The sequence below is a fragment of the Zootoca vivipara genome, chromosome 6 (assembly GCF_963506605.1).
Source record: "Zootoca vivipara chromosome 6, rZooViv1.1, whole genome shotgun sequence".
Classification (NCBI taxonomy): Eukaryota; Metazoa; Chordata; class Lepidosauria; order Squamata; family Lacertidae; genus Zootoca; species Zootoca vivipara.
In genome coordinates, this window is record NC_083281.1 from 4957945 (window position 1) to 4984543 (window position 26599).

Here is a 26599-nt window from a genome sequence, read left to right on the forward strand (position 1 = left end):
AAAAAAAAAAGCAGCATTACAGCACCTTCACTGCACTATTTTCGGTGTTGGCTAGAAACACTTCTGTTAAGACAATCCCGTACATAGATCTAGAATGCTGAAGTGTGTTCTAACCTGCTTTTAGTTTATTCCCGATTTTAATTTTTTGAATGTTTCAAATTGCGGTTTTCTAAGCTGTTTCTTTTTTTCCTTTTTGCTGAAAATTGTATTGTTTAATTCCTTTCAAAAACCACTTTTGAGTTTTTCGTGGTTTTATTTTAAACAACCAAGCGATGCATTATGTTCTGAAATAAGAAATAAACCTAAAAAGTCTAAGCTCGGGACACAGGTGACCTTACAACACAGTTCACCACTGAGAGCAAAAAGGCACAGTAGGAAAACACTGGACTTGTGTGCAGATTTCCAAAATCTGACTGGGGTAGGTGGGCAGCCAGGACCACATTCTGGGCACACCCAGAAAAGGTGTGGACTGGCTCAATGACTTGTGTGGTGTAATAAAAGAAGAAGAAAGAAATCTTGAGACAATCTGCAATATAAATAACCCAATTTAAATATCTCCCATCATCCTTCAAACCTATCCAGTGTTTGACATGAGATTTACTCAACAAAGAGCAGCAATTTTGGACATCAGTCATGCAGCTCTACTGAACCCCAGAAAGCAAAGTCGATCCACTGTTGCTACATTTCGATCTCTCTCCATTGCCGGCCCAAAACAAGAAGTAGGCACTGTCTCTCTTTCCACCCTAGATGAACAGCCAGGTGGTGATCAGGGAACCAGACGAAGCACAAACCCACCCGCCCCGCTTAAGAGCTCATTCGACGGGTTTCACTCTCGCCACGAAGATGGACGAGGCTCTCTGCAGGAACTCCTCTTTCTTCATCACCACGCTGGGTTTCCGCTCAGCCAGTGCTTTGTCCATGGCCGAAGCCAAGCAATCCGGCCCAAGCTTGGACCCGGCCTCCAGGAAGCGGATGGGGGCAGCGACCTCGGCGGGGCAAAGGGCGTCCTCCAGGATCCCGAGGACCGCCGCACAGACTCGTTTGTCCGCCGCCCCAGAGCTGCCGGCCAGTGTGTTGAAAAGCAAATCTGCCTTGGCCAGGAACTCAAGGAGGACCAGGCAGGTGAGGACCCCGTAGCGGAAGATGTCAAAGGGCACCGCCTCGTGGTCTCGGCAGGTGACCTTACTCAGCAAGGGCAGAGCGATGTCTTCTGGGGCTCCCTTGTCTTGGCACATCAGTCTCAGCAGCTCGCTGTAGAGTTTCCCGCTAACTCCGGGCTTCTTGCGCCTGCCGGCGGCAGACAGGGAATCATAGGCCACGCTCACGTTGTTGTTAAAGGCCATCCTACAGGAAGGAACATAAAACAGACCACTGGTAAAGCAGTTTAACTAGTCAGCGCCCTATATGAAATTGAGCGACCGAATAATCTGGCTATGATGAGGAAATTTTGCCCACGGTATGATTATTTCTCACCTAGTCATTTTGAAACTCGGGCACCCTGTTTGCAGAATTTAACAATTCCAAAATACAGAGGCGCTTTCACTTTTGCAAGATTGAATATACAGCCTTCGGCTGTACTTGAGGGTCGATTTCAAAAAATCCCACTGGAAAAACATTTATGTCCCTGTGGAGGTGGCAGTATTAGGTCAGTGGCTCATGTGCTTCTGGCTAGCACTCTTTATAAAGATTTGAGGAGTGAGGTTATTACCCCTCTATTATTGTCCATGCCGGGTCGCTCAACCTTTGCTACGGTGCTCCTTCTTTTAGCAGATCAAGGTGATCAGGTGACAGCAAAAACTGCAAGCGGGGGCAATTAAGAATAAGATCGATTATTTGATTATTGATGTAAACCCCCCAAATGTATTTTCTATAGTTTTTACCTCTATCTTCAGTACATTTTATTTTATTTGTAATGTCTAGAGAGGCTGATGCAAATAAAGATTCTTCTGCTTCTGCAGACTACTGGGCCATGATGACTATGGTCTGGAACGTAGGAAGTCACCTTATATTGAGTCAGACTGTTTGCCCAGCTAGCTCAGTACGGTCTACACTGGCTGGCAGTGGCTCTGCAATATTTCAGGCAATGTTTTTTTTTCTCCTAGCCCTAACTGGAGATCCTGGGAATTGAATTCGGGACTTTCTCCATGCAAACCAGCTGCTACTGAGCTACGGCCCTTTCTTTCGGCCACTGCAGTCAGAGGCAGCAATGCTTCTGAATCCCAGGTGCTGGAAACCACAGGGAGAGCACTTCCATCCTCAAATCCTGTTTGCAGGCTTCCCAATAAGGTAAAGGTAAAGGGACCCCTGACCATTAGGTCCAGTCGTGACCGACTCTGGGGTTGCGCGCTCATCTCGCATTATTGGCCGAGGGAGCCGGCGTATAGTTTCCAGGTCATGTGGCCAGCATGACAAAGCCGCTTCTGGCAAACCAAAGTAGTGCATGGAAACGCCGTTTACCTTCCCGCTGCAGCGGTTCCTATTTATCTACTTGCATTTTGACGTGCTTTCGAACTGCTAGGTTGGCAGGAGCTGGGACCAAGCAACGGGAGCTCACCCCGTCACAGGGATTCAAACTGCCGACCTTCTGATCAGCAAGCCCTAGGCTCAGTGGTTTAACCACAGCGCTACCTGGCTTCCCAATAGGCACGAGTATTTGAAGAAGTGTGCATGCACACGAAAAATCATACCTAGAACAAACTTAGTTGGTCTCTAAGGTGCTACTAGGCTATTTTTAATTTTAAAAAATTATTTCAATAAGCACATGGTTAGCGAATGTGAGAACAGGACGCTGAAACCATGTTATGGATTGGTTGGGGACAGAGGAATGGTGGGAGAAACCAGTTGGGGAACCCCAGGTGGGACAGCAAGTGGTCCATTACTCTGCGTCCAACCAGGGCCTTCTTGGTAGTGGTGCCCGCAGAGTGCAGACATCTCCAATGAAGGACAGTCCACCACCTTCCTAGGTATTGCATCCTGCTGTCAAACAGTACTTACTTTTAGGAAGTCGCCCCCCCCCCCAATGCTTAGCCAGAATCTCCTTCCTTGCCATTTGAGTCTGTTGTTTCAGGCCTTACTCTCTGAAACAGCAGGAAGCAAGCTTGCTCTGTCTTCCAAGTGGCAGCATTTCAAGTTATTTGAAGATGGCTGTTGTGCCACCTTCTCAAGTCTTCTGCAGATTTAAACAACTCCCTCAAAAGGGGTGAACCATAGACTGTAAAGGCGCCTTGAGTCAGTGTCAGTGGAATAACATTTACTACAGAAGAAAAAGGTGCAAGGCAAACGTCCTAAAATAAAAACACATTATCAACCGTCTCTATTTAGATCCCGCCCTTCATCCAACGAGTTCAGCAGGGGTCTGCTCCCAACTAAAATGGCGCCGTGGTGCAGTCGTTCATTTAACATTTCATTACTTTCCCTGCTTCATCTCCACCCTTCTTCCGAGGAGGCCGAAGGGAGCACAAGTGAAGTTCTTCCTACCCTCACCACGTTACCTGTACAACAACCCTTCAAGGTAGGTTAGGCTGAGAGATGGCGGCTGGCGCAAGGCGAGGGATTTTGTTAACACCGGTTTCCCTGTCCAGCGTGCTAACCACTAGGCCGCGCTGTTTTGAAGCGAAAGGGAGAAGCAGCCCAGTTTCTGTCATACGAACATGGAAAGCCACGCAGCAGCTAAGAGCGACCTGGGTGCATCCCGGGTTCGAATCCCTGTTCCGCCACGAAGTTCACCGGGATGCCTGACCTCTCAATGGCCTACCTGGGAGGGTTGTTGCGACTGTAAAATACGGAGGGCGAGCAGCTGCAAAACGCAGCCTCCTTGTGGCCCTTGGAGGAAAGAACAGATTTTGAATTTTTTTTAGAAAAATAAATGCAATGAAAAGGAAAGATTAAAAAAAACACACGAATGCACCCACTCAACTGAACCCAATATATAAAACGTGTTGCATGGAACGAGGGGAATTGTACAGCAGCCTATAAAAGAACTTGTCTTTTTTTTAAAAAAAATCGTTTTTAAAGCCTAATTCCCTTTTCCTCTGAAAAAGGAAGGGGGGAAAGACTTCATGTCCCAGGAGGCCGCGCGCGCCAAAACACAGCAAAAGAGCCCCGAATCTTGCCCGGTGCATTCTGGGCGCTGTAGTTCTGCCCGCCCCGGCCTTCCTTCCCACCTGCCGCACCTGTGGGAGTGGTGAGCCAGGCTCAGGTACCACAAGGCTCGGCCGAGGCGCCCCCGCAGCAGCCCCCGGGGCTCGCCGCCGCCGTCGGCCGCCAACAAGGCCTCCTCCGCCTCCTCAGGGCCGCTTTGCGCCAGCCTCTCGAAGTAACCGGCCAGGAAGCCGATGGGCTCCTCAGGCCGCGCCTCCAGCACCTTCAGGAGGGCCTCACGGACCATGTCGCTCACGCCGGCCTGCAGGAGGAACTCCGCTTCACTCTCGGACGGGGCGCCGTTCGAGGGAAGGGGCGGCCGGACCGGTTCGCTCCCGGCCGCCGCAGGGGACGAGCGCCGCTTCTCGCTGGCCGCCATTTTGTCTGAGGGCGCCGCTTAGCGCCGGCCACCATCTTGGGTGAGGGCCGCGCGTCGGCCATTTTGGGTGAGGGCCGCGCCTCGCTCTCTTGCGACGGGCAGCCAATCAAAAGCCGGCGAGGGAAGAGAAGAAGCTGAGGCGGCCGCCATTCTTGTTTTAAACCGAGCGGCTATTGTTGTTATGTTTTTGTTGTTGTTGTTTGTTGTTGTTATTATCAAGAACAGCCAATTGGGAGGGTATAGAAACGCCTAGGAACGGAACAGGAAGCTCCGCGGTTCCTCCCAGCGCTTTCAAACACGGTGAAGTTTCCGTTCAAAAGTTGTGGAGAGCTTCCACCATGAAGAGGGAAATGGCTAGAGCGCCGCCTTCCATAATTACCGGAAGTATAGGCCGCGCTCTACTACCATAAAGTTGCTAAGGCATAAGGCAGCGCTACCTTGCGTCAACAGGATGTGCTACATACGGCTGATAGATATCCAGTATTTATTTATTTTAAAAAAACCATAGTTATTCGAGTGTGTATTTCCCCCCGCCGGTCTATCCCTTCTTGCTGTATGGCAATCCCTTTCCGTCCAAACCTCCGGGGCTCCGTCAGGATAGAGGAAGTGTCGCGAGAGTTGGAGCAGATGCGCCAACTCACGGGGAGAAAAGGGCATTTTGTTTGGGCGGGGGGTGAGGGGACGGCAGCCATCTTTAGTATGGGCAACGTGACTTTATCCTTACTATGCCAGAAAAGGCTGGTTTTGTTTCCGTCTCTTAGTGTACCGGCTGAGCTGTGACTTGGGGAATTTTATCTGCTTCCGTTGGCAGTTTGGTCCCCAGCCCCCTCTTGTTGGAGCTCAGTAAGTGGCAGGGTTTGCATAAAGTTAGATTGCATGGGGGTGTCTTTTTTGGGGGGGCTGGGCTAATAGCATTGCAAAGCTATTAAGGGCTTTGCAGTGCTCACAGGACTTACTGCATGGTATTTGTTTATTTATCAGTAACGGTGTGGGTTGCTAATCAGCCTGTGTTGTTGTTGTTTGCCCACCCCCCAGAATTTATTTAAATTTTCATGCAGGAGGGCGTGGGGGCAGAGAAACCAAGACCAGCTCTGTCCATTGGGTGCACGTGCCTGTGTTTATTTATATGTTTGCTTCTTCTCCCAATCAAAACGGATAGAGAATTAAAGAGTCAAACTGCAGAGCTTGGGTCGGGAGGATGAAATCAAGAAGTTGGGAGGATGAAATCAAGTGTGTGTATGCCTGGGGTACACACAAACACAAACAACACACACTGTTAGGAAGCCCTGTCGGACGGTTGGCTTCCAAAAATAGTTCGCAAACCGGAACAGTCACTTCCAGGTTTGCGGCATTCGGGAGCCAAAACGTTCGGGAACTAAGCTGTTCCAAAACCAAAGAACAACTGTATATCATTACCCAGTAATCTTTCTTTTCCTTTCCCAATAAATCGGTGTATGCATTTTATGAAATGAATAAATAAATCTACCCCACCACCCCCATAGATCCTCTGCTCCATCTTTGCCAGGTGCCTGGGACTCATGGATGCCGGGCGGGCCCCGCCTAAAACCCACCCGCGGAAAAAGAGGAAGAAGGTGGCGGTCCGGCCGGGCAAGCCGAGGCACCCCCAGGCCCCCTCCTCTCCTGCCGACGTGGATGTCTTCCGCTGCAATGTCTGCGAGAAGGACATCAAGTACCTGACGAACTTCCGGGAGCACCAGCGCATCCACACGGGCGAACGCCCCTACCAGTGCAAGCGCTGCGCCAAGACCTTCACCCGCTGCGCCGACCTCATCAAGCACCGCCTGGTGCATTCGGCCAAGCGGCCCTTTCGCTGCCGGACCTGCGGGAAGCGCTTCAAGCTGCAGGCCGACCTGGACAAGCACGGCAAGGTGCACTCGGACGAGGCGCCCTTCGTCTGCCACCTGTGCCCCAAGCGCTTCAAGCGCACCTCATGCCTGGTGAAGCACCTCCGCATCCACACGCAGGAGAAGCCCTTCGCCTGCGCCCACTGCGCCCGGCGCTTCAAGTGGGAGGCCTCGGTCAAGGAGCACGAGCGGGTGCACACGGGCGAGAGGCCGCACCGCTGCGGTGAGTGTGCCAAGGCCTTCACCCACCGGTCCACCTTCCTGCAGCACCGCCGCACCCACCAGGCCCAGCCGGCCTTCAGCTGCGAACACTGCTCCAAGGCGTTCAACCACAAGTCCAATCTCTTAAAGCACATGCGGAACATGCACAGCTAGGAGCGCTCCTCCCTTTTCCGCGCCAGAGGAGACCCTGGCCAGGAGGAGAGCCCTCCTACTCCTCCCCGCTTTGAAGGGATAAGGCTGTCCGTCAAATGCCAAGGCAGGAGAATTGGGCGGCGGGGACGTCTTGGTGGACCGCAAGCTTAACCTGAGTCCACAGTGTGATGCAGCGGCAAAGAAAGCGAATGCTTATTCTAGGGCTGCATCCACAGAAGTAAGGAAAAGTGGAACATTCCAGGATCAAATAATAACCATACCTGCCAAGTTCCTGCCGGAAAAATAAGGGATCGGCAGACCGGAAGTAGCGCTGCCGCCATTTTGGAATTGGGCGGAGCATGCTCAGAAGCGACTTTTGATGCTGCTCTGCCCAGTTCCAAAATGGCCACCACGCTGGAAGTTGCGCTGCGGCCATTTTGGAACTGGGCAGAGCAGCATCGGAAGTCGCTTCTGAGCATGCTCCGCCCAGTTCCAAAATGGCTGGCGCGCTAGAAATCGCTTCTGCGCATGTCCAGAGACTCCAGACATGCACAGAAGGAGCCTCCCCCGGCCGGTAAGTAAACCAGGAAAAAACAAAAAAATCCGTTTTTCCAGCTGGGAACGGCTGGAAAAACGGGGGTTTCCCGTAGAATATGGGAGACTTGGCAGCTATGATAATAACCCAGGGCAGCTTCTCTAAATTGGGGGTGTCCTTGGAAAATAGGGACACTTGGAGGGTCTGGGTTCTGCACATAGGCAGGAAGAAACCAGATGCACAAATACAGTATAGGCTGGGGGACACCTGGCTTGACAGCAGGGTGTGTGAAAAGGATTCTGGGGACTTAGTAGACTACAAGGTTAACATGAGTCCACAGGGTGATGCAGCAGCAAAAAAGGCTAATTCATTTCTAGGCTGCACCAGCAGAAGTCTAGTGCCCAGATCAAGAGAAGTCATAGAACCACTCTATTCTGCCTTGGTCATACCACACCTGGAATACTTTGTCCCGTTCTGGGCGCTACGATTTAAAAAGGATGTTGACAAGTTGGAAGGTGTGCAACCGAGATGACCGAGGGTCTGGAAAGCAAGCCTGATTAGGAACGGTTGAGGGGACTGGGCGTGTTTAGCCTGGGGAAGGGGAGACGGGTGATAGGATAGCCACCTTCAGATTTCTGAAGGGTTGCCACAAGACAGGTGGAGAAAGCTTGCTTCCTTCTGCTGCTCCACAGGGGAGGATCCAAACCAATAGCTTTGAAATATAAGGAAGAAGATTCCATCTAAACACCATCGTCAGAACTTTCGGATGGCAAGAGCTGTTTGACAGAGGAATGGACTCCCTTGAGAGGTGGTGGAATCTCCTTCCTTGAGGACCTAACTTGAGGACCTAGGTTCTGTCATTTCCAGCTATTTCCACCAATTCCTCTGCATTGGGTCGCATCCACCCTCTTGTCATTAGGCGAAGGCTGGACTCAAAGCGGTGACAAAAACCCCACTCGCCTTTGACGTCTAGGTGCAAACCACAGGCTGAGCGAAGTCAGTTTCGGCTACCTTTGCTGCCAGGGCACAGGCTGCTTTTTGGCGTTTGAGGTTTGGTTGTGCTTTTAATATTTTGTAGGCCGCCGCCTAGAGTTGGTCAGCATATGAATAATAAAATTATTATTAAAAAATTCCTTCCAGTAGCACCTTAGAGACCAATTAAGTTTGTCATTGTTATGAGCTTTTGTGTGCAATGACAAACTTAGTTGGTTTCTAAGGTGCTACTGGTTTAGGAACGGACTTCCGGAACGGATTATTTATTTGACAACCAAGGTGTACCACTGTACACTCAAACTCCTTTTTTAATGTAAAAGGCAGTAGTAACCTGTTTATTTTGTAATGTCTAGACTAGAAAGGGGATTGCAAACGACTATTCCGATTAAAAACGCATTGAATGTAGCCTAGTTGCTGCTGCCGCCTTTCCCCTGTGAAGCCTGCTATGTGTTGGCTGGGTCATTCTGGTGTTACAGAACATTCACAAACATTCCAACTTTGCCGAATGAAGACTCTCCTCCCTTGCCTCATTTTGGGGACTCATTTCCCTGCTGCCAGGATTAGAAGGTTCAAGCCGATGGCGCGACAAGAAAGTTGCTTTATTTCAGGTCAACCTTGCTTGCCTGCTTAGCCAGCACTGACTGGCAGTGCCTGGTCTTTTAAATCCATCACCTGCCCCCTCCGCGATCCTATTAACTGGATTGACCAAGGATTGGAGCCGGGCCCTTCTGGATGCAAAGCAGGTGTTCTGCCACTGAGCGCAGCCCCCCTCCCCTAACAAGGGCCAGCCAACTTTTTCAGCAGGGGGCCGGTCCACTGTCCCTCAGACTTTGTGGGGGGCCGGACTATTTTTTTTGGGGGGGGGATGAACGAATTCTTATGCTCCACAAATAACCCAGAGATGCATTTTAAATAAAAGGACACATTCTACTCATGTAAAAACACCAGGCAGGCCCCACAAATAACCCAGAGATGCATTTTAAATAAAAGGACACATTCTACTCATGTAAAAACACTCTGGTTCCTGGACCGACCACAGGCCGGATTTAGAAGGCGATTGGGTCGGATCTGGCCCCTGCGCCTTAGTTTGCCTACCCATGAAATAGAAGAAGCTGTCCTCTAAGCAGTTGAGGAATCCTGGCTTCCCACGACAGATGGGGCTGCTTTAGGGTTAAGGCTCATTAAGATCATAGAAGGCAGACACGATGTGGAAAAAAAACACCCCATTTAATTACAGTAGTGGTAATCTCTACAAAAAAACCAACTGTATGTACAATAGATAGGGCTTATATACAAAGTAATCTGTTTAGGGATGTGGCTGCGGTTGACAAGGGCATTTCTGGATGAACTCACTTGGTGGGAACAAATATTTGCCTGGCGCCCGCCCTGTCCACAGGTAATGTCCCATTCCTCTGCTGTTTTAAGTATCAGACAGCCCAGAGAGACTTCCCCTGACTGTGGAAGTTCCATTACTGGCAAATCGAAGCGACCAGAAGAGCCCTAGGGGATAGCTCAGTCAGTAGAGCAGGAGACTCTTAATCACAGGGTCGTGGGTTCAAGCCCTGCATTGGGCAAAAGATTCCCCTGTCGCAGGGGGTGACCCTTGGTGTCCCTTCCAATTCTACGATTCTGCGATGCTCGGCTGCCTAAGGCCGTAGTCATCGCCGCAACCTCTGGCAATTAAAAGTCCACGAAGAAATACCTGATTTGATTTGTGCTCGGGTCTGTTGGCCAGCCAGCAAACCCAACTATAGACCTCTTGGGTCCAAGAGTTGCGAAAGAGGGGGAAGTGGACGAGATGTTGGGCCCACACCTCTACAGTTCTCTAGGAATAGCTTCCATCCAGTCTCTCTTCTGCAGTGTTCAAAACTCCGGAGGCTCTGCTCGCCTCCTGCCCGCTGCCCCGACCCTAAAAAAGGCCGACTCAAAACACAAATCCCACTGAGTTTCATGTGTGGCCGAAAGTAAACTGTGCTTAGGGTCACGGCCTCAAAAAATGTCAAGGAGGGAACAAGGTTTGACCGGACAACTAGACTCGGATGACCTTCGGATTCCGGCGTATGGTTTCAGTCTAGGCAGAAGTTGCTCCTGTCTATCGGTGGGTGGGGAGGGTCGACCCCCTTCCGCTCAGGTGGTAGGGTTCCCCTGCTGGATTTGCCTCTTCTCTGTGACACCAGGAAGCGCGGAAAGAAACACTGAGTCCTCCTAGCAGCAGCTGGCGGGAGTTGGGTGGGTTGTGTCCTCCCTCAAAGGCTCCCCGAAAAAATTCAGGGGGAAACAAACACGGTAACCGCTGCAGAGAGGGAAGAGACGGGTGTCGATGGAGCCACCTGCTCTTAGCCGCGTCGCCGCCACAAGCGGCGGGCCACATACCCGGTGATGACCACCCCCAGGAGGGAGCCGGTACTTCCGATGGCGACGGCGGTTTCTGTGCTGAACGTAGCTGGGGAGAGACACCATAATAATAATAATTTTTTATTTATACCCCGCCCATCCGGCTGGGTTTCCCCAGCTACTCTGGGCAGCTCCCAACAGAATGTTAAAAACACGATAAAACATCAAACATTAAAATTTTCCCCTAAACAGGGCTGCCTTCGCTTGTCTTCTAAACGTCAGATAGTTGTTTATTTCCTTGACATCTGATGGGAGGGCGTTCCACAGGGCGGGTGCCACCACCGAGAAGGCCCTCTGCCTGGTTCCCTGTAACCTCGCTTCTCGCAGGGAGGGAACTGCCAGAAGGCCCTCGGAGCTGGACCTCAGGGTCTAGGCAGAACAATGGGAGTGGAGACGCTCCTTCAGGAAAGGGAGACAGCGTGAGCCCTGGTGGGCTACAGTTCAGTGGTTTCCGTAAGCCTGGCGCAATCTGTGGCGAGGAGCAGCTTGAGGTTGCCCCCAGAACCTTAAGCCACAGTGCAAGACGTGCTCCTGTCCCGTTTTGTGCTCCGCTACTCATGTATGGTATTTTTCCTTTCTTTCTCCCCACTGCAAGCTCCAGAGCTTGCCAGCCACAGCCGAGTCTCCCCAATAGCGACTGGTGGTAACGGTACAGGCGAATGCAAAAGGGTGGGTTGAGGGCGGAAGCTCTTCTGGAGGCTTATCCCGGGCCTTCGCAGCATCGTAAACCCACAACTTTAGGATTGGCCTGTGCATTAGATATAAATAGACACCTGCCTGGCGAAAGCAGTGATACCAGTGTAAAACTCTGAAGTCAGAGCTGGGGGGATAATTCACATCTGCCAAGGAATGCACCCCTTTGGTTTCAGACACTGTAGATAAAAATCAATTATTTTTATTTAAATCAGATTTTTTTATTTATTTAAATCGGATTTTTAAAATAAAATGCTTTTGGGGGGAATCTTCCTAAAGATAGTTACAGGTAGGTAGCCGTGTTGGTCTGAGTTGAAGCAAAATAAAAAAATTCCTTCAGTAGCACCTTAAAGACCAACTAAGTTTTTATTTTGGTATGAGCTTTCGTGTGCATGCACACTTCTTCAGATACATTTGAAACAGAAGCGTCAGACCCTTATATATATACAGAGGGTGGTGGGGGTGGGTGGGAATGGGTGATGGGCTGATGGGAGTGGTAAACCTGTAGATGGCTGTTAACGATGGGAGTGGTAAACCTGTAGATGGCTGTCAGTCATCAGTCGTTAACAGCCATCCACAGGTTTACCACTCCCATCACCCACACCCACCCACCCCCACCACCCTCTGTATATATATAAGGGTCTGACACTTCTGTTTCAAATGTATCTGAAGAAGTGTGCATGCACACGAAAGCTCATACCAAAATAAAAACTTAGTTGGTCTTTAAGGTGCTACTGAAGGATTTTTTTTTATTTTCCTAAAGATAGTTTTCTATTTAAGTTACATTATAGTCCAGAGGCTATTCATCAGGAAATACAGTAAGGATTTGTTTTTTAAGTTTTTCATGTGTGCTAAAACTCAAATCTAAGGGTTTCCCCCCACTCAGGCCGGTGGAATAAAAAAGCAGTGCTGGTATGGGGGGACCCTAGGGGTTCAAAAGGCCAAGAGGGGAGGGCCCCCTAGGCGACAACGGGCGGTTGTCCCGCAATGGACAGCAGGGATTTTGCGGAGGCCAGAATGAAACGACAGAAAATGAGAGCAGGAACCCGAAGAGGCCTGCCTCCAAAGGCAGATTTGAGACGCTGCTGAAGAAGGAAAAGGGAACCTCTGTCCGCTCACCATTAGGCACGATGGAGATGGTCAAGCTGGCTATGCGGGGCTGGCTGGCTATCGCAAGGCACCGGTAGACCCCCTGATGCTCGAGGGAGACGCTCTCCACAACCAGGGTGGACCAGCCCCTGGCTTCTTCCTGGCGGTACCGGGACTTAGCTACGGGAGTCTCCACCCATCGGACCTGGACGTCCTTGCTGCAGTTGGCCGTGAGGCACGTGATCCGCAGGGTGCCCCCCGTGCTCCCTTGGGTGGGGACAGGAGTGATGACGGGGCGGCAGGGGTCTTTGGAGGGGTCCGTGGCGGTGGAGGAGCTGCGTTGCTTTTGGGTGGCAAGGGTGACGGGGCTGCCAGCTGTGGTGGGGACGGACGCGGTGGCAGGTGGTCCATCTGTCAAGTGAGGGGCTTGCGAGGTTGCTGGCGTCGACGTCGAGACGGGGACCTGCACGGTGTTGGCCCTGGTCCCAGTCCCAGAGTTCTGAGAGCTCGTCTTCACCTCCACAACAGGATTCCTTGTCGGGGAAGGGCTGCTCATTTCCGAAAGGGGTTCTGGGGTGGGAGAAGCGGTTGACGTCGTGGTCAGGGGCTCAGTGGTGGAGAGAAGGGGAAGGCCACTGGTGGTTGCCGCCGGCAAGGTGACGGCCGGCTCCAGAGTAGCCACACGGCTTGTTCTTTCCGTCACGAGAGCAAAGGTAGCCTCCTCTGTAGCGCTGGGCACCTGTGTGGCTGCAAACCAAAGGTTTTTGCATCTTAAAAAAAAGGCATTCACAAGATTTTCACCGGAAGGTTAATCAACTAGAGTTTAGTTGATTAATCCGAGCCACTTCTTTTTTATCAACAAGGGCTGGGCGTTGATGCCATATTTTTAATGTCAACGTCAGCCTTCCCCCAACACAGTGCCCTCCAATGCTTTGAGCCACGGTTCCCGCCAGCCCTGACCTGCATGATCAAAGGTGAGGGATGATCATGATGCGATTTGTAGTCCAAAACATCCAGACTCGAAAAAGTCGATTTATGCGCCAGGAATAGAATCAGCAGTTATCACCCCCAAGGCATACTATGCTGAAAGATTCAGGACAGATTTTTTAAAAAGGCCTTCCGCCAGTTGAACTGTGGAACTCCCTGCCACAGCAGGCAGTGATAGCCATCAACTTGGAGGGCTTTAATCATAGTAGTAGTAGTAAAGGTAAAGGTAAAGGGACCCCTGACCATTAGGTCCAGTCGTGACCGACTCTGGGGTTGCGCGCTCATCTCGCATTATTGGCCGAGGGAGCCGGTGTATAGCTTCCAGGTCATGTGGCCAGCATGACAAAGCCGCTTCTGGCAAACCAGAGCAGCACATGGAAACGCCGTTTACCTTCCCGCTGTAGCGGTTCCTATTTATCTACTTGCATTTTGACGTGCTTTCGAACTGCTAGGTTGGCAGTAGTAGTAGTAGTAGTAGTATATTATTTATACCCTGCCCACCTGGCCGGGTTTCCCCAGCTACTCTGGGCGGTTCCTAACAGAACATTAAAAACACGATAAAACATTAAACATTAAAAACTTCCCTAAACAGGGCTGTCTTCTAAAAGTCAAGATAGTTGTTTATTTCCTCATATCTGATGGGAGGGCGTTCCACCGGGCGGGTGCCACCACCGAGAAGGCCCTCTGCCTGGTTCCCTGTAACCTCACTTCTCACAGGGAGGGAACCGCCAGAAGGCCCTCGGAGCTGGACCTCCGTGTCCAGGCTGAACGATGGGGGTGGAGACGCTCCTTCAGGGATACTTGGCCGAGGCTGTTGAGGGCTTTAAAGATCAGCACCAACCCTTTGACTTGTGCTCAGAAACATACTGGGAACCAATGTTAGGTCTTTCAGGACTGGTGTTATGTTGTCTCGGTGGCCACTCCCAGTCTGGCTGCTGCATTCTGGATTACGGTAGTTGCAGTTTCCGGGTCGCCTTCCAAGGGAGCGCATTGCAGTAATCCAAGCAGGAGATAACCAGACCATGCACCACTCTGGCGAGACAGTGCGTAGGCAGGGAGGGTCTCATCCTGTGTACCAGATGGAGCTGGTAGACAGCTGCCCTGGACACAGAATTGACCTGCGCCTCCATGGACAGCGGTGAGTCCAAAATGACTCCCAGGCTGTGCACCTGGTCCTTCAGGGGCACAGTTGCCCCATTCAGGACCAGGGAGCCCCCCCCCAGCTGCCTGCCCCCTGTCCCCCAAAAACAGTACTTCTGTCTTGTCAGGATTCAACCTCTGATGGGACAAATTCAGGGAGGACAAAGCGATCAGGGGCTTAGTAGGCGGAGATTCTTCTGAATCCCAGATGCCGAAAACCGGCAGGAGGGAAGCATTGGGTCTCTTATGCTTGGGGGTCTCCTGCTTGTGGGTTTTGCACACGGTCAAAGCTTACTTTGGGGGTTCACGGCGGCCACCCTGGATTGGCGGAACGTGTCCGGCTCGACGTCCAGAGTAGCTTCGCATTTGTAGGCTGCTCCCTCTGCCGCCGTCGGGACCTCAAGGACGGAGCGATAAAACATCAGCTGTTGGTCAAAATCCTCCATGTGCTCTTCTGCGTCGGCAGCCTCCAGCCTCTCCTCTCCCCGGAACCAGCTCAGCGTCAGGGCGCCCGGAGGGTACACCTTGCTCAAGAAGCATTCAAGGCGGGCCGGCTCCCCAGCCCTCAGAATCTTTGGCTCAGAGTCCAGTTGCAAGGCATCGGGGAAAGCTGGAAAAGAGCCCGTGGGGTGTTAATATTACGACTACTATTAATTTATTTACACCCGCCAGAGTGGGTTCCCCCAGCCACTCTGGGCGGCTCCCAACAGAATATTAAAAACACAATAAAACATCAAACATTAAAAATTTCCCTAAACAGGGCTGCCTACAGATGTCTTCTAAAGTCAGATGGTTGTTTATTTCCTTGGCATCTGTTGGGAGGGCATTCCACAGGGAGGGTGCCACTACTGAGAAGGCCCTCTGCCTGGTTCCCTGCAGCCTCACTTCTCACAGGGAGAGAACCACCAGAAGGCCCTTGGAGCTGGATCTCCGTGTCCGGGCTGGACAATGGGGGTGGAGACGCTCCTTCAGGTATACTGAGCCATTGAGGGCTTTCAAGGTCAGCACCAACACTTTGAATTGTGCCTGGAAACATCCTGGAAGACAATGTAGGTCTTTCAGGACCGGTGTTATATGGTCTCAGCGGCCGCTCCCAGTCACCAGTCTAGCTGCCTTCCAAGGGAGCCCCACATAGAGTGCATTGCAGTAGTCCAAGCAGGAGATAACCAGAGCATGCACCACTCTGGTGAGACAGTGCGTAGGCAGGGAGGGTCTCATCCTGCGTACTAGATGGAGCTGGTAGACAGCTGCCCTGGACACAGAATTGACCTGCGCCTCCATGGACAGCGGTGAGTCCAAAATGACCCTCAGGCTGCACACCTGGTCCTTCAGGGGCACAGTTGCCCCATTCAGGACCAGGGAGTCCTCCACACCTGTCCGCCCTCTGTCCCCCCAAAACAGTACTTCTGTCTTGTCAGGATTCAACCTCAATCTGTTCGCCGCCATCCATCCTCCAAACCACGTTAACGGTTAGAGCAGGGGTCAGCAAACTTTTTCAGCAGGGGGCCGGTCCACTGTCCCTCAGACCTTGTGGGGGGACCGGACTATATTTTGAAAAAAAAATATGAATGAATTCCTATGCACCACAAATAACCCAGAGATGCATTTTAAATAAAAGGACACATTCTACTCATGTAAAAACATGCTGATTCCCGAACCGTCCGCGGGTCGGATTGAGAAGGCGATTGGCCCCTGGGCCTTAGTTTGGGGACCCCTGGGTTAGAGTGCTGGACCCGGACCTGGGAGAGAGCAGGGTTCGAATCCGCACCCTGCCATGAATCTCGCCGGGTGACCTCGGGCCTGTCTCTTAGCCTGGCCTACCTCATCGGGTTGTTGCGAGGGTGGAATGGGGAGTGGGAGAACCACACCCGCCACCTTGAGATCCTTGGAAGATCAAGGTGGGATAGCAATGGAATAAATGATGATGATGATAAAGATAAATAATGGAGGTATGCATTAAGAACATTAATTTCTTGACGGAAACCACAAGAGGGGAGAGTTGTTCTTGTGTTCAGATTCTGCTTAATTCAGCCTAATTTCAAAGGACAGGAGGGAGATGTCCAGATTCCTAGACTTCAACTTTGAACGCCTTCTGCATGCAAAGCATGTGCCTTGACTTCAAACTTCAAAAAAGAAGAGTCCACCTCAACATTAGGAAGAACTTCCTGACAGTAAGAGCTGTTCGGCAGTGGAATTTGCTACCAAGGAGTGTGGTGGAGTCTCCTTCTTTGGAGGTCTTTAAGCAGAGGCATTGCAGCCATATGTCAAGAATGCTTTGATGGTGTTTCCTGCTTGGCAGGGGGTTGGACTGGATGGCCCTTGTGGTCTCTTCCAATTCTATGATTCTATTATTCTATGCCTTGACGCCACGTGAGGCCCCTTCTACAGGCAGCTGCGACCTCAGGGGCAGAGCAGGCGCTTGGCATGCAGAAGGTCCGTCCCGTCCCCCCCGACGGCCCCTGAGCCCTTCGCCTCCAGCTCTGCACTTACAATACACTTGCAGCTCCACGCTCTTCTGGTCGGAGGCCCCCCGGCACTGGCCTGTGCAAAACTTGGCTCCTTCTATGCTGACGGCGGCTTTGGCGATGGTCAGGACGCTGTGCGTCTTGTTGGAGAAGACTTCGCCCTGGTCGATGTCCAGGCCTTCCCACTGGACTTTCCCGCCGGGGCAGTCCGTGGAGCAGGTCAGCCGGACGGAGCCCCCCAGTTCCACCAGCGCTTTCTGAGGGCGGACGGTCAGGACGGAACTGGGAAGACCTGCATGGCACAGAGGGGAAAGAGAGGTCGGTGCTGAGGGGGGCCGGACAGATGCACGGATGGGGTCCCCTGTGGCTGGACTCCACCCCCCCCATCGTCCCCTGACCATTGGTCCTGCTGGCTGCTGCTGCCACAAAATTTTATTTTTAAAGCCAGCTTCTTAATTAGAAGTGCCTTAGATTTAAAAGGTGTTGCGAGGGCAGTTTCAAAGCCAGTTCTGAAGGGGTTAATATCTTGTGGCAGGGAGTTCTGTAGATATGGAGCCAACAGATGCATTCAAGGTGGCTCGGAGTTAAGGAAAAAATGAAACTTTGTAGAATCAGTGCCATAACGGCCCACACATCTAGTGGCAATTGTAAGGCCCCCCAATATTTTTGTATTTCTTCCCGCCCCCCCCCCAAAAAAAAGCGAATTCCGCATCCTTTCAGTGATGCTTTGGTGGGGTATAAATAATAAATTATTTTTATTATGGTATTATTATTATTATTATTATTATTATTATTATTATTATTATTTTCAACTTGTCTTTTCACTGCCACCCCAACACCCCTGGGCAGCCTCGTTCCATTAAAAGGCCTGGGAGCTGGCTTGCTCGGGCGAGGTGCAGAGGAAAGCAGCCAGCTAAATATGTTTAGTTGTGCAAGAAATCTTCTTTTTTAAAATAAAAATAATAATGGGGGAAAACCAAAACAGACAATGCACTTCTTCCTTTTACAAATGGCATTTTGTTGAGATGCTAACCTGAAACGTTGCAAATTTTTCAAGCATTCTGTTGGGACAGTCGTGGGGAAAATTGCGTTTTTATTATTATTTAATGGGAAAGTCATGGATGGCGGAGGGGAAAGAATGTATTTATTTCTCTCTCTTTTTTAAAAAATGGCAATTTTGGGGGTGGGGGGGGTGGAGTGGGGGAATGATCCAACTTACCCCAGCCAAGCCTAACGAAGGCGAACAGGAATCCCAAGCTGATCGTTGCCATGCCCTGTGCACTCGAGTTAATATTGCTACCTACAGTTTCACAGACTTATTCCAGCAGCAACAGCCTGTCTCTCTTCAAATTAATCAATGTAGTTCCTTCCTTCCTTCCTCACAGCACTCTCGCCCCAGTGCAGATTCCAAGTCTGGTCGAAACTCAATGACAACAGGACCTCTTAAATCTAAGGTGGGTGGCCCCGCCCACCACTTTGTCAGGGTGGGGGGGTTAAAAACAATATCCACCCCCCCACACACGGCCTGCCTCTTCCCATAATCCAAGTGATGATAGAATCCTGGATTTAGCATTTTTTTTCCAGAAATACTCCACCCGCCCTTTTAATCAAAGAGAAAAAGAATTAAGAGGAGCAATTAACTCTTCAACCTCGCTCTTCAGCAGACGAATCGCATTCTGTTTATTGGAGGTGTTCCAATTTTAAAAAAGCCGTTTCCCACGTGAAAGCCGTTCAGGGGGAAACCCACTGCAACCCTGCGCGAAGGAGCCTTCCTGCTAGATCTCTGCATGATACCGAGAAACCGGCCTGACCAACGGCGCTGCGTCACTCAGTTCGGAATGCTAATTTTCTCCCAAGCGAACCCACAGCGGGATTACCAACTCTTAAGAAGAAAGAAAGAAGAGTTTGTCTGTCGTGTCTCTGTCAGAGTCCATGATCTGGGCTAGCCCCAGAACAGCAATTTGTGCAGGGCAGCCTCCTCTGAGGACAGGGCAAATCTCCCGCAGCTCTGCGTGTGGATCATTCAACCCCTCTAGGCAAAGAGTCGGCCGTCGCCACTCTGCATGAGCCATCGTTCTGGGATTGCTTCCTCCAGATAGCAGCCAGGGCCAGATCCATAGCTCATAAAGTGATAGGCTTCTCAGAAAGCAAGGAGGTTCTCGCCCTACCTGGGTAGGATTTGGGAGGCTGGCATTCAAGGCCTCCTTTCAAGAAAACGAGCAAAAGCAATGGGGTTGTTTTAGCACGTTTTGAAAGAAGTGATGTTATAGACATTTCCATCTGAATACTACTAATACTAATACTAATACTAATACTAATACTAATAATAATTTAATTATATCCCTCCCATCTGGCTGATGGCAGAGACAAGGAACAGCTGTGGTCCTGTAAAATATTCCTAGCAAACTGCCAGGAATTTTCCTGACGTAAAGGTAAAAGGCAAAGGACCCCTGGACGGTTAAGTCCAGTCAAAGGCGACTATGGGGTTGCGGCGCTCATCTCACTTTCAGGCCGAGGGAGCCAGCATTTGTCCGCAGACAGCTTTCCGGGTCATGTGGCCAGCAGGACTAAACCGCTTCTGGCGCATCGGGACACTGTGACGTAAACCAGAGCGCACGGAAACACCATTTACCTTCCCGCTGCAGCGGTACCTATTTATCTACTTGCACTGGCGTGCTTTCGAACTGCTAGGTTGGCAGGAGCTGGGACAGAGCAACGGGAGCTCAGCCTGTCACGGGGATTTGGACCGCCGACCTTCTGATCAGCAAACCCAAGAGGCTCAGTGGTTTAGACCACAGCGCCACCCGCGTCCCATCCACCCACAACTGGCATGCGACTCCTGAGAGGTTGCCCAGAATGGAACGCATTCCTCAGGGCCATAAAAAGATTTCCCTTACCTGCTTTAGTCCACCCCTGCTTCAACATTCACCCAGCATTCCACGCCCATTGAGCATGCTCGGTACTCATCAAGCTGTTGGAAAGGGCCGTGCAATTGCCCCCGCCCCTAAATAATTTTTCTACCTCTGCAAACCTTGGGTGTTTTTTGGTTTTTGTTTTAGCACCGTTATACCAACCTCTTGTTTCTCAGTAGCTCTGTTTGGGCTACGCAGCTGCTCTAACTCAGCACCCAAGCTCGCAATTAGCTTTATATATTTAATGGTATAACTTAAATCAGGTGGCTGAGCCCCCCCCCCAAAATGGACAATGTGCCCATGGGTGACCGTTCTGAAACGTACGCAGCTCACCAGGGAAAAGGGAATTGGGTGGAGGGTTAAGTTCCGAACTTCCGAAGAATTCAGGATTAAAAAAGATTGTCCAGAATTAAAGGGCCACCCAGCCGTAAGGGAGTTTGGGAATAAGAGTAATAAAGCTTTCCTTCCAAGAGTTTGGTAAGGTCCCACTGATTAATACAGTATATCATTCATCGTGTCTTTCAAGGGAATAAATAACATTTCTTCCTATTTCTTATAATAAGTTGCCGGGGGGCCATCTGGACCAGGAGTTTTTCCAACTTCTGCTCGTTAGATTGCTTGCTGGACCTCAAAGGCTGAAGTAGGTGAACTTAATAACAGAGTTTTGTCCTTTGCTAATTTGTCCTGTTGTTAATTTTTACAGAGAAGGCCCGGGAAAAAACTGAAATTTTTTTTATAGAGTATCTGGAGAAAAATGAATTGCCTTTTAGGGAGTTTCCTAAGCGGCTTTCCCCTGTTCTGTGCCAAACAAAGTTCGTACCACCTTGTTCCAAAGCAAAGGCTCAAGAATGCAGCTCTCGAAGCTTTCCAAAGTAAACCAAAAACCAATAGCAACCAGCAAAAAAAAGTAAAGCACAACAATTCTACGCGCTCTGAAAAGCGGGCAGAGGGATCTGCAATGAGCGTGGAGACGAGCAAAGGTTAGCAGGTGAGAAGTCTTCCCAGGTTCTCCCCCCCCCCCACCTCCCCACTGCTTCTACCTCTGCCCCACTTCTGATGTGCTTTTCCAGCTAGCACACAAGATCCCCACCCTGGATGCTGGTAAACCGCTTTGAGAACGCTCGGGAGGCGGGAACATAAGAACATCGGAAGAGCCATGTGGTCAACCAGCTGCCTCAATGGGAACCCCGAAAGCAAGACCCCAGCCCTCTTTCGCCTCCTGTGGCTTCCAGAAACTGGTACTGTATTCAGAAGCATTGCTGCCCCTGACTTGGGGGGGCGGGGGAAGCTTCTCCATCACGGCTAGCAGGTGCCCTTCATTGGCTTATCCTTTCCATCAATTTCCTTCTTCTAAAGCCATCTTAGTTGGGGTTGCCAGTAGCCATCACTTCCTGCTGCAGCAGTGAGTTCCGTAGTTTAGTGCCTTCCTTTTATCGTCCTGAACTGTCCAACATCCAGCTCTGTAAAGTAAAGGTAGACCCTCGGCAAGTGTCCCTATTTTCCACGGACAGTCCCCTATTTAGAGAAGCTGCCCTGGTTTCTGATTGGATCCCGGAATGCCCTGCTTCCCCATGGGACGTCTCTATTTTCATGGGAGAAATATTGGAGGGGTTGGGAAAGGACGTCCCTAATTTCATGGGAGAAACGTTGGAGGGGATGGAATAGGACGTCCCTAATTTCATGGGAGAAACGTTGGAGGGGATGGAATAGGACGTCCCTATTTTCATGGGAGAAACGTTGGAGGGGATGGAGTTATCCGACCCCTGAGCTGCCTGAAGGCAATCCTGTATAGGAAAGGGATTTTTTCCCCCATGTTTAATGTTTTGTTATGTTTTTACGTATGTTGGAAGCTGCCCAGAGTAGCCGGAGCAACACAATAAGATGTATAAAGAGCAAAATTATCGTTATGGACTGGGACGTCCCTATTTTCATCCGAGAAATGTTGGAGGGTACAAATATCAGAAACAAACAAAATGACGATAATGGCGCCACATGGGTCTGTCTGTAATAGTTTTGAGCGTGGAAGACTCTCTTTTCCCCTTTTGCAATATTTGCACCCCTCCTAGTCCTGTTCCTCATTCCACCCCCTCCCCCAACACAACACCTTAACAGGAGTAGGGGGAGGGCGTGTCTGATGAAATTGGCATGTGAAAGGCGGAAAGTTTCACAGATGCAGAAATCATTTGGCCTTACGCTAGCCTCCGGCCTTTGGTGGAACGGACATCTGCGTGGTAGGAAAACCCGCCTCAATTTCACAGGCTGAAATCGCGTTTCCAACGAAATTCGTAAGCTTCCTTCTCGTTTCCACTGAAAAACCGACGGAATCAAAGGAGGCCTTGCCAGTTTGTAATCCCTGTGTTTTCGCTCCAAAAGATTTATCAGATTTATCAAAAGGTCAGCTCGTAGACAAACAGAAACCCGGCCAGCTATGGGTGATGGTGGCCTCACCCTTTTCCTTCCAAGATTTGTCGTTTCAAAGGAGTCCAAGGCTGGGGGGGGGGAACTGTGAACGAAACTGGGGCAGCCCCATGGAGTAGCAGCCTTGCAGCCTCTGCTTCCAACAAAAGATTAAAAATTCTATTGGTAGTTTCCTTTTCCTAAACCACTTTGAGGTTTTATTTCTGGCCATCAAGCAGAATGCATTTGACAAAAATAAGTAAATAGATAATAAAGCATGCAATGTTAGCCCTACTCAGAGTTGGTGGTTGGCATCTGTCTGTCTCAAGAGGGCCTTTTTGGTGGTGGCTCCTCCCAGGCGACTTTGAAACTCCCTCCCTAGAGAAGCCAAACTGGCTCCTTCCTTGCTGTCCTTCTGTCACCAGGCTTTGGGGGAACTGACTGCTTTTAATGAAAGGGCTGGTACTGTGCTGTTTTTCTTGTAATTATCAGTACGCATTTAATAGATCTTTAAATAGGTAGGTGGGTAGTTTTAGCTCTATGAATGTTTAGGTTGTTTTTTTAATTATCGTTTTTCTCTCTGTTTTTTAGCCGATCTTATTTTTTTAGCTGTAAGCCACCCTGAGTTTCTGTCAGGGAAAAAGACAGGGTATCAATAAATAATATTAATATATGTTGATAATAGGGGCAGTGTGGGCGGACAGGGAAATTCAATTCTGTTCCCTTTTCAACACAAACCTACTTAAACTGTACCTTCTGATTCAAGCCAGGCACCAAAATGCAGCTAGCTTCTGATTGTGTACAATTCTCAAAATTTGGGAGTACGTTTTCCGGCGGCAACAAAGAAGGGTGCACAAAAAAAGCGCATGTTGGAGAAAATCCAGAATGCAACAGCTAGACTGGTGACTGGGAGTGGCCGCCGAGACCACATAACAGCAGTTCTGAAAGACCTACATTGGCTCCCAGGATGTTTCTTAGCACAATTCAAAGTCTTGGTGCTGACCTTGAAAGCCCTAAATGGCTCAGGATACCTGAAGGAGCGTCTCCACCCTCATCGTTCATCCCGGACACTCAGGTCCAGCTCCAAGGGCCTTCTGGCCGTTCCCTCCCTGCAAGAAGTGAGGTTACAGGGAACCAGGCAGAGGGCCTTCTTGGGGGTGGCGCCCGCCCTGTGGAACACCCTCCCATCAGATGTCAAGGAAATAAACAACTTTCTGACTTTTAGAAGACATCTGAAGGTAGCCCTGTTTAGGGAAGTTTTTAATGTTTGATGTTTTATTGTGTTTTTAATGTTCTGTTGGGAGCCGCACAGAGTGGATGGGGAGACCCGTCCAGATGGGCAGAATATAGGTAATAAATAAATATTATTATTATTATTATTATTATTATTATTATTATTATTTGCAAAATTGCTTCATATCGGGGGATGTAAGTTGCTGCAAAAATAATAAGCAGGGCGATGTAAAATTGGGTGCAAAAGCAAGGCAGGAACAGGCAAGCCGGTTTCGCACAACATCTATTTTTTTAAAAAAGTTGCCAACGGGTGTGGAAAGTGGAGCGAACTAGGAAACCGAACATAAAAAGCTGCCCCTGCGACCTTCTGCATGCAAAAGAGATGCTCTAGTAGCACTTAGTGAAGAAAGCCTAAGGTTTGCAAAAGACAATAAATTGGAAAACGGCATACTGTAAGAAGATCGGAGGAGACTCGCCAGATCAGGCTACTGGCACATTTAGTGCAACCTCCTGCTCTCGCCATGGCGCACCAGATGCCTCAGTAAGGTCAATGGCGCTCATTAATGCATTTTTATTTCCGCAAGATACCTCGCCTTGGCTGCAGGGATACTGCCTCTTGTTTATAGGAAAGTGGTCTTCCTGGGAAATGAGTTCCTTCCCGGCATCGGCTTGGCCGCAGCCAGCCTTGGAACTACTTCTAAGTAGAACTTTCCTCCCAAAAGAAACATAAAAATAAATAAATAAAAGAATGGATGCTTTTGAATTCTGGTGCTGGAGGAGACTCTTGAGAGTCCCATGGACTGCAAGAAGATCAAACCTCTCCATTCTGAAGGAAATCAGCCCTGAGTGCTCACTGGAAGGACAGATCCTGAAGCTGAGGCTCCAATACTTTGGCCACCTCATGAGAAGAGAAGACTCCCTGGACAAGACCCTGATGTTGGGAAAGATGGAGGGCACAAGGAGAAGGGGATGACAGAGGACGAGATGGTTGGACAGTGTTCTCGACGCTACGAACGCAAGTCTGACCAAACTGCGGGAGGCAGTGGAAGACAGGAATGCCTGGCGTGCTATGGTCCATGGGGTCACGAAGAGTCAGACACGACTCAACAACTAAATGAATAAATCTTGAAAGACCTGCATTGGCTCCCAGTACGTTTCCGAGCACAATTCAAAGTGTTGGTGCCGACCTTTAAAGCCCTAAATGGCCTCGGTCCGGTATACCTGAAGGAGCGTCTCCACCTCCATCGTTCTGCCCGGACACTGAGGTCCAGCACCGAGGACCTTCTGGCGGTTCCCTCACTGTGAGAAGCAAAGCTACAGGGAACCCGGTAGAGGGCCTTCTCGGTAGTGGCACCCACCCTGTGGAACGCCCTCCCACCAGATGTCAAAAAGAAAAAACAACCAGCAGAATTTTAGAGGACATCTGAAGGCAGCCCAGTTTAGGGAAGCTTTTAATCTTTAAGAAATTAGTGTATTTTAATATTTCTGTTGGAAGCCGCCCAGAGTGGCTGGGGAAACCCAGCCAGATGGGCGGGGTATAAATAATTTATTATCATTATTATTATTATATTAATAAACAACAACAAAAATAAAACTCTAGCCAAGGACAAGGGAACCTGTGGCTCTGCAGAGGTTGTACCCCAACTCTCAACAGCCCCCCCCCAGTATGGTCAATGCTTTTAGGGAAGGATGGGAGGTGCAGGCCAGCAATTTCCGGAAGGCCTGAAGTTCAGTATCTCCGGGGACGGAACGTGGTTTCAAAAAGATGCAGAATGAATGAATGAATGAATCTTTATTTGCATCAGCCATCGGCCATAGCAGCAAAGCAACAACAATGTGATATACAAAGAACAGACATAAAAAGTCAGTTATATAAAACACACTTTACGGTCCTGAATCAACAGTCAAATAGCGGATCTTATTCTGATTGCCCCAGCTAAAAACCTTGCCACCTTTGTTGTCACCTGTTCCTCTTGATCTGCCCGGAGAAAGGACACTGGGGCAGTGGCTGGGCGACCCGGAATGGGCAATAAAAGAGGGGGGGATAACCTCATTCCTCAAGTCTTTAGAAAGAGGGCAAGTCAGAAGGGCATGTGCCACCGATTCAGGACTGCCGTCTCCACAGGGACGTTTTTTGTGTGGGATCTGTTGGAATCGTCCCTCAAGTCCAGCCGAGGGCAATACATTCAATCTTGCAAGAGTAAAAGAGCATCTATATTTTAGAATTGCACGGTGATGCAGATAGGGTGGCAGGGAGTCGGAATGGGAAGGGGGGAAATAGTCATACCACGGGCAAAATTTCCTTATTGTGGCCAAGTTGTTCTGATGCTCAATATCATTTAGGCACTGAGAAATTAGACTGTTTGCTTGACTAACCTGGCAATGACCAATGAGATCCGCATGGAGGCGCATGGATTTAGGCAAATTTAGAGCAGAATCGGAACACACAAGGCCTCCTGGTGTTCCCTCCCCCCTCCGGTTTCCCCATTCTTGGAAGCTGCACTTCCGACCCCCCTGACTCGAGTGCGCTTTCCTCTCACCTTTGACTCTTGGAGAGAAACTAATCTCTGCTTCCAGGGCAGAAAGAATCCAAGCCACAGAGCGAAAACAATAAAAACCAGTTCGCAGTGCTTCAGAAATGTCCTAGCAAGCACCCCACAAAAATCCCCAGCATTGTCTAAGCTTCTCACAGACATATTTTTGGGTGGGGTGACCCCACTCCAGCGCAAAGAGCTCGCTCTCTCTCTCTCTCTCTCTCTCTCTCTCTCTCTCTCTCTCTCTCTCTCTCTCTCTCTCTCTCTCTCTCTCTCTCTCTCTTTCTCTCTTTCTCCTTTGAATGCCCACCCATCGCCAGCAGGGCCCCCCACCCAAACCTTTGGCCTTGATTTTCTGCAGAAAGGCAGGTCCGAAAACTGCTGATTCCGGAAAGCCCAGCTGGATGTTTAGCTAAGGCTGCAGGTTTTCCTGTACAGTAGTCTTATCTGTCGGGTCATCAGCTAATCAGTTTTTAACCGATTTAGGAA

At 50.0% G+C, this 26599-nt stretch overlaps 3 protein-coding genes across 4 annotated transcripts; 1 reads left to right on the plus strand and 2 right to left on the minus strand.

Moving 5' to 3' along the window:
* Positions 1–527: 527 nt before the first annotated feature.
* Positions 528–4931, minus strand: TPGS1 (tubulin polyglutamylase complex subunit 1). Its single transcript, XM_035117235.2, has 2 exons — positions 4173–4931; positions 528–1344 (listed from the first exon to the last, which is right to left on the minus strand). Exons 1-2 carry the CDS (start codon positions 4517–4519, stop codon positions 813–815), a joined length of 879 nt encoding a protein of 292 aa, XP_034973126.2. The 5' UTR covers positions 4520–4931; the 3' UTR covers positions 528–812.
* Positions 4932–5190: 259 nt separating this feature from the next.
* On the plus strand, positions 5191–7104 carry LOC118087659 (zinc finger protein 736-like). The gene is made up of 2 exons (XM_035120532.2): positions 5191–5362; positions 6045–7104. Exon 2 carries the CDS (start codon positions 6058–6060, stop codon positions 6757–6759), a length of 702 nt encoding a protein of 233 aa, XP_034976423.2. The 5' UTR covers positions 5191–5362; positions 6045–6057; the 3' UTR covers positions 6760–7104.
* A 2394-nt stretch (positions 7105–9498) lies between these two features.
* On the minus strand, positions 9499–18450 carry MADCAM1 (mucosal vascular addressin cell adhesion molecule 1). Of its 2 annotated transcripts, XM_035119535.2 has the most exons (5): positions 18254–18450; positions 17060–17326; positions 14865–15179; positions 12473–13189; positions 9499–10709 (listed from the first exon to the last, which is right to left on the minus strand). In XM_035119535.2, the coding sequence occupies exons 1-5, from the start codon at positions 18303–18305 to the stop codon at positions 10603–10605; spliced, it is 1458 nt and encodes a 485-aa protein (XP_034975426.2). In that variant the 5' UTR covers positions 18306–18450; the 3' UTR covers positions 9499–10602. The 2 variants fall into 2 exon arrangements, with proteins under 2 accessions (XP_034975426.2, XP_034975425.2); XM_035119534.2 differs by lacking the exon at positions 9499–10709 and having other exon boundaries at positions 12212–13189.
* Between the last annotated feature and the right edge of the window lie 8149 nt (positions 18451–26599).

Coding starts and splice junctions, on each gene's coding strand:
- MADCAM1 (XM_035119534.2), bottom strand. CDS start 18,305: ATGGCAACGATCAGCTTGGGATTCCTGTTCGCCTTCGTTAGGCTTGGC. Junction 15,180..17,059: donor CGTGGAGCTGCAAGTGTATT/GTAAGTGCAGAG, acceptor GCTCTTTTCCAG/CTTTCCCCGATGCCTTGCAA. Junction 13,190..14,864: donor GGCCGCCGTGAACCCCCAAA/GTAAGCTTTGAC, acceptor TTTGGTTTGCAG/CCACACAGGTGCCCAGCGCT.
- LOC118087659 (XM_035120532.2), top strand. CDS start 6,058: ATGGATGCCGGGCGGGCCCCGCCTAAAACCCACCCGCGGAAAAAGAGG.
- TPGS1 (XM_035117235.2), bottom strand. CDS start 4,519: ATGGCGGCCAGCGAGAAGCGGCGCTCGTCCCCTGCGGCGGCCGGGAGC. Junction 1,345..4,172: donor CTGGCTCACCACTCCCACAG/GTGCGGCAGGTG, acceptor TCCTTCCTGTAG/GATGGCCTTTAACAACAACG.